The following is a 10,843-nucleotide window of genomic DNA, read 5'->3' as shown; positions in this document are numbered from 1 at the left end:
GGGGTGGGAAGCGGGTGCCCAGGCGGCTGTGCTGTCTCCTGGGCTGCATGCAGCTGGGCCTGGGGCTGAGCTTGGAGGGGGGCCAGCGCTTTCGCTGGCTGACCTTTGTCATCACCCCCGGCGGAGCTGGAGCCCTGAAAGAGCATTTCGTCAGCACCGGCCGCCCGCGAAGCCGAGCCCCGGGGGAGATGCTGTGCTTCCTGCCCTCTGCCACCACTCACTTGGGGTGGGGGTCTCCGGGTGCCCCTGAAGGAGTGGCAGACTGAGCTCGTCAGGGACCTGCCCCATGGCCTCCCCATTCCATCCCCTGGCAGTGTCCCCTGGGGTGACACCAAATAGATGCCGCAGACAAGAATGCTCCTTGCAGGGATGCACAGCCTCAGGCTGGAGGGGCAGCAAGCGCCACATCCGCCTCCAAAGTGGGCACAGTGCTGGGTGCCAGCCTGCCAGCTGGCAGTGACCCAGGGCTGAGGGACAGCCTGGCAACCCTCTGCCAGGGCTGTGAAAGCCACCGGTGCAGCCTTGGGAGAGGGGAGCTGTGCCTCGGGGTGCTGGGAGAGAACCCCAAATATGTCAGTGAATCAGTGGGATCGGGGATGAGGCAGGCTGACATACTTTACTTGGGCTTCCGAAAAGCTCCTGGGAGGTGATGGGGAGGGCTCCCTGGGGCAGCGTGCTGACCCCCCCCACCTCTGCCCACCCTATGGCAGGACCTCGCCGGCGTAGCTGGCAGGACCGCCGGTGTCATCGCCCCGGAAAGAGAGCCCCAAGGGCAAGGAGCCCACAGTGGCACTGAGATGTGGTGGGCAAAGCAGCGCGGGAGTGTCCCCCCTCCTCAACCTGAGCCCTCTGGTAGCCCAGTTCAACAGGGAGATGCTGCAGGTGAGGCCAGCTGGGGCGCCTGCCAAAGGGCCTGCGTGTGGAGGGGGCAGGGGGGCCACCGGCAGCCTTTCATGTGAGCTGTGGGGTGGGGTGCACAGCGGGGAGGGCTGAACTCCCGGCCCTGAGCGAAGCCATGGTTGTGGCATGAGATCATGTTTGGCCGCCTCTCCCTGGCTCCCGGCCCCGGGGAGAGGGGGTCAGCCCGCACCAGGGCCCTGCTTCCTCCCCATGTGCGCATGCTCCTCCCGTCCCCCATCCTCCTCCTCCCAGCCCCTGTCCCTCCCCAGCACCGTGGGAATGGGGATGGTGTGGGGGGGGCTGCTTCCACACCGTGCTGGGGAGGGCGCATGGGTGCTTGCACAGGGGAGCCGAGCACGGGGAGAGGAGATGCTTCATGCAGGGGTGTCCCACGCAGAGACCCCCAGTCTGGCCTGCCTGGGGGGACCCAGCTTTTCCTGCTGGGCTGGGGCAGGCAGATGCTGGAAAGAAGCGAGATGCTGCTCGCCTTTCTGCCCCCATTGCCGCTGTCGCCATTCTGACCCCCTTTGCTGGCCTGTTCTCGCTCAGAGCAAACAGGTTGTCAGCCGAAAGGGTGCCCTCTGGTCCCTGTTGTGGCTTTGAGGGGGTTTGGGCTTGGGTCCTCGAAGCCACATCCTCAGGACTCTGGAAGAGGCACCTGGCCACGTGGCTCTTGCCACCTTGCAGGCAGAGGGCTGGGTGCGAGGCAAGTTGCGGGACCTGAAGGATGGCTGCGACCTCCAGGACTGGGAGGAGGTGGCTCAGACCCTGCAGCGGGACATGAAGGATTTCGAGAACACGCTGATAAAGCTCAACCAGGTGAGGCTGGGCAGCAGCACGTCTCCCATTCCCTGCAGCACCCGTGTCCCCGGGCTCTCCGCAGTGGGGGGTCCCTGGGAGCCCCTGATGCTGAGCGGGTCTCTTGGCCCCACAGATGGGTGAGCAGCTGATGTGTCGGGTGAGCCCCAGCGCCGAGGGGGTGCGGAGGCAGCTGCTGGCCCTGCGGGACCAGTGGCAGCTCCTGAAGCAGACGGCCGCCAGCCAGAGCAAAGCCCTGGGGGTGCTGCGGAGCCTGCAGGACTTCAACAGGAAAGCCGAGCAGCTGGAGGCATGGATCAGGCACAAGGTGTGGGGTGCGGGGAGTGCGGTCTGGGGAGGGGCACAGCCTGGCTGCCCCCCCGCCTTCTCATACCCTCCCCTGGTCCAGGAGGAGAAGCCCTCCCTGGCAGCCCTCCTGCAGGAAAGCCCAGACAAGATCCAGCTCACCCGCCGCATCCTTGACTTGAAGCAGGTAAGAGGTTGCTGGGGCACTGCTGGCGTGCCAGTAACCCTGAACCCCACCAGCCCTGGGGTCCCAAGGCTGGGGCATGGCGCAGGTCCCTGAGAGGGGGGCAGGAGGGATGGCCAGGGGATGCTGACGTCCGGCTCTCTGCTTGGGCCAGGAGGAGCAGCAGTTCCAGAGTCTGCACGAGGAGCTGAACAGCCTGGCCCAGAAGCTGGAGAAACAAGGCAAAAGTGAGAGCAGGAGCATCTCAGCCCGGCGCAAGCACCTCAACAAAACGTGAGTGGAGGACACATGGGCTGAGCAGGGGCGAGCCAGGCGCAGGGAGCTGACAGGCTAGGAAGCAGGACCCCCCAAACCTCCCGCCTGCTTCCCCTCGCCCCACCTCTGCACGGCTCCCTAGGGGGGCACAGGCTGCCCTTCACCTCTCCCCTTCCACCCACGCAGGTGGCTGCGGCTGCAGGGGACCCTTAAGGAGCACCACGAGGCTCTGCAGCTGGCCCTGGAGGTAGCTGCCTTCCTCCAGCAAGCGGATACCCTGCTCGGGACCATCCACGCCAAGGTACCTGCACTGCAGCCAGGGTCAGCCTGGTGCGGGGCTGTCGCATGGCTAGAGTGAAACTAGGCGGGCAGCACCTCGCTCTTGTCCCCTGCATGGGGGCTGCTGTGGTCCCAGCACCCTCAGCCTGGGGCTCGGGGAGAGAGCTGGGGGACAGAGCCTGATGTAAGATGGGGAGCCAGAGCAGCAAGCTCAGCTTTGCGGCGTCCCTTTCTGCTGGAGCTGAGGGCAGGGCCCCGTCCTCCTCCTGCCACTGAATGCAGCTTCTTCTTACAGCAGAGGAGCATCTGCGGTATGGGGAAGCCAGGAGAGGGCGAGCCAGGCCAGGATCGGGACGTCAGGGACATAGCCAGCCAGGTGATGGTAAGTGCAAGGCTCTGCCTCGTTCTCTGAGCCCCGGGGAGCATCCCGGCAGAGGGGGGCTTGTGTGCCTTCCTGGGTCAGCACTGGCACCAGCAGGGCTGGGGGCTCGGTGGGCACCCCACAGCCATGTGGGGTGGCCGGGGCTGTGTGATGGACAGGGGAGCCTCCCCAGGGGCTGCAGGGGACCAGGCTTGGCACCCACCACCTTTCCTGCTCCCGCAGAGCTGGTGGTGGGTTGCCATCACGCACTCGCACCACGGCTGTAGTGGCTCGTTCCTCGCCAGCCCTGTCATTGCTCCCTGGCTGCTCTCTCTCCTCCAGATGCTGGATGTGACTGTGTCCCAGCTCCTCAGCCTGCAGCCCAGCCTGGCAGCCCGAGTTACCCCCAAGCACCGAGATGTCAAGGAGAGCTGGGCACAGCTCCAGCAGGTGCTGAGGTAGGGCACAGCCCAGCAGGAGCCCCAGGGCCCCAACCCTGACCCCCCAGCACTGGAGCCAGAAGTCTGGGGAAAGGCCTGGTTAGACAACCTGGCAGGCTGTCTCTGAGGCACCAGCTCTTAAGGTCTCTCTTCATCCTCTGCTCCCCTGGGCCTCCCTCGCACCCCTTTCCCAGGACAGAGAAGGCTCCGGTGCTGGCGAGCGGTTCCCCAGGGGGCGAAGCTGCAGCTCCAAGCACTGAGCCCCGAGGAGACGATAGCAGCCGTGGGGCTGTGGGGAAGGAAGCAGGAGACAAATGGACAAGAGGCCCCAGGAGCATGGTGAGCACAGGTGTCTGCCTTCCTCCAGGCATCTCCAGCGCCTCTGCCTTGGGAAGATGGGGGAGCTTGTGGGAAGGGGTTCGGGTGTTGGGCGAAGCCCAAGCTGAGCACACCTGTGACCTGGCCCCACTGCTTATGGGAGGTGATAAGTGCCAGGCCCGGGGCAAAGCGACGCACACTTTGGCTGGCAAAGGAGGAATGGGAGCCTTTGTGCCGTAGGTGCCAAAGGATGTGCCAGGGAAGATGGCGGAGCACGAGAGAGGGGAGGAGAGCAGCCCTGGCTCCCCAGCGGCGGGGCAGCCCCCTCATGGCAGGGACAGCAAAAGGTACTGGCTTGTGGAGGTGGCTGTGGGGAGTGGGATGGAGTCAGAGGGGACAGGGATGGGAGTTCCCTGTGCAAGGGGGGACCTTGCAGTCCTGACTGTCCCCCTCCCTGCAGGAGGAGGAGAGAGGCAGAGGCTGAGTGGGGGATGCAGCAGCCGGAGGCCCAGGTGCAGGACGTCTATCAGGCAGTGAATGCAGTAATGTCTCCCCAAGACCCCCCTTTGCTCCCAGCCCAGCCAGAGGAGCCAGTGTCAAGGGGGACCCTTTCCCTGACCCCCTCCCGCTGCTCGTGGGCATGCACACTTGTGCACTCACACCTGTCCCTGGTCTAATGGGCACTAATGCACCATGTCTCCCTGCTCCTTGGCAGACTGTGTCCCCACACAAGGAGAGTGGGGGTCCTGGAGTCCCCCCATGTCTGGTGGGGGACGTGGAGAGCCTGGAGGCAGCACGGATACAGTGGGAGCCCCTGGATGCCAGCTCCAGTGCCAGGGCTGTGCTCCTGGTGAGCCCCCTGGGGTGTGGGGTGGGGTCTACACCAGGCAGGGCCTGTCTTAACTGCCCTCCCTGCCTTCCAGGAGGGGCTGGTGCCAGGGGGACCCCTGAGGAGCCCGCAGGTGGAGGCCATGCTGCGGGAGCTGGGGGAGCTGTGGGAGGACCTGCAGAGGAAGCACCAGGAGAACGGCGCCGTGCTGCGGGAAATCGATAAGGTATGTGGAGGCAGGGCTGGGGTGGACACAGGGGCATGCCCCAGCTTGCTGGGGATCGGCAAGCAAGGCTGGTGCCCATAGGGATGGGAGCTGCAGCGTTGGCACTGACATCTCCAGCTGGCTTCGCAGCCCACGCGCTGCTCCAACTGTGCTGCCCAAGCTGCCGGTGCCCTAGGTACCCACAGTGGGGTGGCAGCGTGGCTCCTGCCTCCCCTGGGTGGCTCAGAGCCAGGCTTATGGGCTCCGTGCTCTCCCTGCAGGCACTGAGGCTGGTGGGGGAGCTGGACGAGGCCGAGCGGTGGCTGCAAGCTGTGGCCGGGTCACTCTCAGAGCCAGCCACTATGAGAAGCCCAGCGGAGCTGCGTCGGGACCTGGAGGAGACGGGACAGCTGGAGAGGCAGCTCCTGCTGTGTGGCCTCAAGCTTCAGGCACTGCGGGAGGAGGCGGCGGGCGAGACACCCGCTGAGCACGAGGGGGCGAGGAAGATGCAGAGGAAGGTGGAGATGGTGGAGGAGAAGTGAGTCGTGGGGGAAGGTTCCTCCTCTCTGGTCCCCCGGGGTGGGCAGGGAGGAGGATTCTTGCCCTGAGGAGGTGCGAGGAGGCACCCGAGGAGGTGCAAGGAGGAGGATGCTCGCCTCGAGGAGGTGTGGAGGGTGCTGGCACCTGTCCCCACAGGTTGGCACATGTGCAGGCAGCCCTGCGGCGCCGGGCAGCAGACCTGCGTGACTCCCTGGTGTTGTCTGAGTTCCTGCAGGACCTGCAAGAGGAGGACGCGCGGAGCCGGCAGGGACCTGCAGCGGTGAGCAGTGGAGCTAGGCGTCCCTCGGGATTGCCCAGCACCTGGGACTGGCCCAAGGGTTGGTCTGTGGCTGGCAGGGGGACCCTGTGGGTGCCCCCCTCTGGCCCAGCTGCCTGGGGGGACGCTCCCCATCTCCCTCATGCCTGGTGTTTCTGTTGGCTTCAGCCAGGGAGTGGGCATTGTGGCTTGCAGGGGTCTTTTCCCCTGCTCTCGGCCCAGGCCGGGCAGCTGCCAAGCAGCAAGGACATGAGCTGCCCCTTGGGAGAGCTGCAGGAGGCTGTGGAGATGCTGAACGATGCAGCGAAGGAGCGGGAGCGGGTCATGGAGGTGGCAGCAGAGACGGAGAGCCTGGAGCGCCTGGTAGGGGATGGAGGCGGGGGGTCTGGGGATGTAGCCGGGTGGTCCACCTGCAGCTGGGCATGCCAGCTAGTTGGGACAGGGCATGCGCATTGGCTGGTCCCAGTGGGACACAAGGGCGTTGGGATACATGGGGACTGCTCTGTGCGAGGCTGGTATCCCTGTCCCTCCCATGGCTGGTGCTCCCTGCCCTTTTGCAGGCGCATGGCAGGGTGCCCCCAAGCTGGAGTGGGCTGGGGCCGTGTGGCAAGTGGTGGCACAGGGGGTCCCACGCCGGGGCTCATCTCTCTTCCCCCCACCCATCCAGGTGGCAGAGGTGTCCCCGCGCCTGGAGGCCCTTCGCTGCAGAGCCGAGGCACTGGCTCGCGACACTGGTCAAGCAGAGCGCCTGGTATCCTGGTATCCCTGTCCCTCCCATGCCTGGTGCTCCCTGCCCGCGCATGGCATGGCTGGGGCTCCCTGCCGCAGGCGCATTGGGGCTCCCTGCCCTTTTGCAGGCGCATGGCAGGGTGCCCCCAAGCTGGAGTGGGCTGGGGCCGTGTGGCAAGTGGTGGCACAGGGGGTCCCACGCCGGGGCTCATCTCTCTTCCCCCCACCCATCCAGGTGGCAGAGGTGTCCCCGCGCCTGGAGGCCCTTCGCTGCAGAGCCGAGGCACTGGCTCGCGACACTGCTCAAGCAGAGAGCAGCTTCACCACGGTGAAGAGCGAGAAGGACCTCCAGGGGCTGCAGGGCTTGCTGAGCCGGCAGCAGGAGATGGAGGTGAGACCTGGGGAGCACTGTGGCTGGCCATGCCCGTGGCGGGGAGGTGTCCCGGCTGACTGGGGCCATCCCAGGGAGGTGCTGGCCCCCGGGGGCCCAGGTGTTGTAAGCCTTGGCACGCCGCAGCGGGCCGGACTGGAATTTTCCAGCAGAGCTGAGCCCTGCCCCGCTCCGCTCCCCTCTGCCAGCACGGGCCAGGCGCACGGGGAGAGCTTGCGTCAGCTCCTGTGTGCCAGCACCCGGCTGCCAGCACCTCGCTCATCTTCCCGACGGTGGGGAGGTGACTCACGCGAGCAGAGTGGGGAAACCAGGCAGCCCTCTGCTCTGCCCATCCTCCCCGCCGAGGGTGGCTCTGCCTGCTCCCTGCAGCCCCTGTGCACCCTCCCCTCCATCTCTGCATCCTCCATCTCTGCATCTGCTCCCTGCAGCCCCTGTGCATCCTCCCCTCCATCTCTGCATCCTCCCCTCCATCTCTGCATCCCAGAACGCAGGGGAGTCCAGCCTGGGCGCAGAGGGGTTGGATGCATCCTGAACCTTTTCTGCCTTGTGACCTTTAGTGTGCAGTGTCGGAGACCCTGCAGGGGCAGCTGGAGGAGCTGGAGAGGGCAGCTGCCCGCTTGCAAGAGCTCTGCCCTGCTCGGCTGTGCCCTGTCAGCCGGGAGGTGCAGGGGACGCTGTGTGCCTGGGCAGGGCTGCGGGAGCTGCTGCGGGAGACCCGGGCCCGTGTGCAGCAGGCTGGCCGGCTGTGGCATTTCTTCAAGGATTATTTAGCGATGATGTAAGTGGTGATGAGCCATCAGGGTTGCCTCTGTGGTGGTTGCGGGGGAGCTGATGAGAGCATGGCATTGCCGGAGCATGGGCTGCTGGCGAGTACGTGGGCAGTGCTGGAGCTGCAGCCAGGCAAGACCATGGGGAGCCTGGAATGAAGGGCTGCGCCAGGGCTGCCTGCTGTGGGGCAGCTCCATGGCATCTTGTGCTGCCCTGCCAGGCTTGCTGCTACCCCAGCGAGCTGCTTCCAGCCATCCCTGAGCATGGGAATGGCTTCCCTGGGGCCTGCAGGGCTGAGGAGGGGTTGGATCATTCCTCAGGCCCCTCAGCCCATCTTTCACGTGCCCACAGCTCCTGGACGGAGGACACACGGGCTCAGATCTTCTCTGAAAGCCCAAGCAGCCATGGCCTCCCGGAGACTCCATGTGAGGAGCTGGAGAGGAGGATTGAAGGGAAGCTCAAGGAGTTTGAGGCGCTGGCGGCGGTGGGGCAGCAGCTGGTGTCTGAGGAGCACTACCTGAGCGCAACAGTAAGGATGGGGGGAATGGGGTCGGGGAAACCCTCAGCACCCCCTGAAATCCTCTGGGGACAATCCCTGGAGGAGAGAGCAAGGTGCGGGTGCTGAACCCCAGCAAGTGGTACAGGGCCAGCCATGCATCCCTGGGGCTGCTCAGGACAGGAAGGGGTTTCACTCGGCAATGGATGCTGAGACCTGAGGTGATGTGACTGACTGTATCCCGGTCCCAAAAACCTCCTAAACTGCTCCCTAGTGAGGTGTCCTGGTAGGGCCAGTGTCCATGGGCCAGGAGTCCTTGTAGGCTGCCCAGCATCTCTCCTCCCCTCAGATAAAGGAGCGCTTGGAGGAGCTGCAGAGCATGCTGGGCTGGGTGCTGGTGCGCTGGCGAGCACAGAGGCACCAGCGGGACCCAGGGAGCAAGCAGGAGGACAGAAGGGACCCAGAGAGCCCCTCGGGCACGTCCCCCACCAGCCAAGTGAGTACCCAGCCACGTTGAGACTGTTGGGGAACAGGACTGGCCTCAAGGCTGAGGGTAGCAGAGGCACTGGATGGAGTGGGTGGTGCAGAAGTAGGGGAGGGATGTGTGCCAATACCTCTGCGACTCTCTGGCATTCAGGCAGGACAAAGGGAAGATTGTCCTGAGAAAGTGCCTGGCCCTGGCAGTCCTTCCTCCACGTTCCCTCTCTTGCCTCGCTCCCCAGGAGCAGCATGCCCTGTGTGCTCAGCCCCAGCTGGAGAGCATCCACAGCCCAGTGGAGTTCACACCCTGCTCCCTCCTCCAGCCTGTGCAAAGATCAGAGCCACAGCTGCTAGCAGGAACGGCCATCTCCCCACTGGCATCGCCCCTCTCAGATGCCCCATCAGGAGTGGAGCGGAGCTGGGAGGAGCCCAGCAGCTCAACACCCCACGGTGCAGGACCCCCTGAGGAGGCTGTCATCTGGGATCCCGCTGAGACCTCCACACTGCTGCTGCCGCCACGGGGCCCCAGCGGGCTGGGGGGGACGGTCAACCTCATCCTCAGCATTGGCAAGAAGGGCGAGAAGAAGAAGGCACAGCCGGTGGCCGGCAGCGAGCGGCCAGGGGAGGAGGCGCTGCGGACGGTATGTGGGGGACGGTAGGCGGCTTCGGCAGAGCCATGGGTGAGCACCCAGTGCCTGTCCCAGGGCCGGCCACTGCCGTGCAGCCAGGGCAGTTCCCCGGAGCTGTGCCCCCATGCAGACCGGGAGGCTTTGAGGGCTGCGGGGTAGCCCCCATGCTGGGACTCCCCCAGGCCATTTCGAAGCGAACTTTTGGGGCCGTGTCAGTCTCAGGAGAGGGATCTTTGGCTGTGCTGATGCCAAGCAATGCCTGAGGGCTGAGGACCAGCTTGCGCCACCTCCTTTGCCTGCGCTCTCCTGCTGTGGCTCCTCGCCCACTCTGCCCTCAACTCTTTCTGTGTCTCTCTCTCCCCCCGCTCAGCTCCCTGCCACTAAACCCTCAGGCTGTAAAACCTTTTGGAAGCGTTGCCAGGGGCTTTTAGGAAACACTTGGGGTAGTTTAAAGAGAAAGAGAAAGCCGCCTCGCCAGCCGGTGGAAGAGGTAACGTCCCCAGGGGAGGCTGCATGCCGGGCAGAGTGGCTGCATGGCGTGAACCCGCCTGCTACTGACCCACCTGGCCGTGCCGCCGTTGCCCTGCCAGTGGTGGTCCCCCGGGAGAGGGGAAACTCCCCCAGTGCCATGGGCTCCAGAGTGTGGGTGCTGGGGCGTGCGAGGAGGGGGCTCGGATGGGGCTGGCCGCAGTTTGGCCCCCCGGGTAAGTGGTTTTGGTGGCCGCGGGAGGCACAGCGAGCTGTTGCTGGGGGGCAGCAGCAGTCCCTCATGCAGCTGACTGAAGGGGGAAGAGCTGGATGGGGCTGTGTGAGGGTGCATGTGTTGGGGGGGCATGCTTGGGGGTGCATGGCTTCTAACCCCAGGGCTAGGGGCTCAGCATTTTGCTGGGGCTTCCATCCATTCATTGCTCCAGGCCCGGCACAAAAGGCTGTGTGCAAGGAGCCCCAAGGGCAGCCATGGCCAGGCCCCCTGCGGTGCGGCCCAAGGGAGAGGGCAGGGGGCCGGAGAGGCTGGAATGCATCGATGCAGGGCGAGGGGCTGCCAGGCTGCCAGGACAGTTGTGGGTTGCAGGCCCTCTCTAGCCTAAGGGGTACAGGGAGACACTCCTCTGACTCCTGCAGACAAAGCCCTTCGCATTCATCCTTGTGACCCCAGAAACCCAGCAGCGGGGCTGCGGCTGGGCTGGAGAGGATGTCTGCGGGAGGGGAAGGGGCCTTGCATTCGTCTGCTCTGCCGTCTGGGGTCATGCAGGGGTGGCAGGGACAGGCAGCAGTGACTGCTGTCTCCATAGCCACTCAAAAGTGGTAGTTTGGAGGGCAGCGGTGGGGGGTGAGAGCTGTATGGCACAGGCAGCCCCCGCTGCACTGCACCTGGGGGACTCCATCATGGGCAGAGGTTCCCCTGCCTGCCTCTTCCCTGCCTGCGCCGAGGTGGGAGCAGCCCTTGGGCAGCTGAGGTGAAGCCATGCCGCTCCCAGCTCTGCACGTCCCCCCCCCCCCCCCCCCCAGCTCCCTGCTTGCCTAGGCGCAGCATGGAGAGAGGGCGGTCGGTGTGGGGTGGCAGAAGCTCTGGCCATGGGGATCACCGCTTTCTCCTTCTCTGTGTCCCCAGGCGCAGATGGATGCCGGGAAAACCTCCAGCGCAAAGCGGCCACCAG

General features: G+C 65.5%; 1 protein-coding gene across 1 annotated transcript in view; it reads left to right on the top strand.

Moving 5' to 3' along the window:
• The window catches only part of LOC103902721, a 28,224-nt gene that overhangs the window by 12,372 nt on the left and 5,009 nt on the right, over positions 1-10,843 (top strand). Inside the window, exons 4-25 of the mRNA XM_009283814.1 lie at positions 727-882; positions 1,588-1,719; positions 1,835-2,026; positions 2,108-2,191; positions 2,343-2,461; positions 2,630-2,744; positions 3,018-3,104; positions 3,426-3,541; positions 3,718-3,862; positions 4,082-4,188; positions 4,302-4,383; positions 4,557-4,691; positions 4,765-4,896; positions 5,157-5,413; positions 5,572-5,695; positions 5,861-6,055; positions 6,360-6,443; positions 6,657-6,812; positions 7,370-7,590; positions 7,932-8,109; positions 8,426-8,572; positions 8,799-9,197. Coding sequence (XP_009282089.1) covers positions 727-882; positions 1,588-1,719; positions 1,835-2,026; positions 2,108-2,191; positions 2,343-2,461; positions 2,630-2,744; positions 3,018-3,104; positions 3,426-3,541; positions 3,718-3,862; positions 4,082-4,188; positions 4,302-4,383; positions 4,557-4,691; positions 4,765-4,896; positions 5,157-5,413; positions 5,572-5,695; positions 5,861-6,055; positions 6,360-6,443; positions 6,657-6,812; positions 7,370-7,590; positions 7,932-8,109; positions 8,426-8,572; positions 8,799-9,197 — 3,363 coding nt within the window. The remainder of the gene's footprint in view (positions 1-726; positions 883-1,587; positions 1,720-1,834; positions 2,027-2,107; positions 2,192-2,342; positions 2,462-2,629; positions 2,745-3,017; positions 3,105-3,425; positions 3,542-3,717; positions 3,863-4,081; positions 4,189-4,301; positions 4,384-4,556; positions 4,692-4,764; positions 4,897-5,156; positions 5,414-5,571; positions 5,696-5,860; positions 6,056-6,359; positions 6,444-6,656; positions 6,813-7,369; positions 7,591-7,931; positions 8,110-8,425; positions 8,573-8,798; positions 9,198-10,843) is intronic.

This window comes from Aptenodytes forsteri, unplaced genomic scaffold, assembly GCF_000699145.1.
Source record: "Aptenodytes forsteri isolate BGI_AS27 unplaced genomic scaffold, ASM69914v1 Scaffold309, whole genome shotgun sequence".
Classification (NCBI taxonomy): Eukaryota; Metazoa; Chordata; class Aves; order Sphenisciformes; family Spheniscidae; genus Aptenodytes; species Aptenodytes forsteri.
Note: the sequence above shows the minus strand (reverse complement) of the source record. Positions and strands in the feature narration are given on the sequence as shown.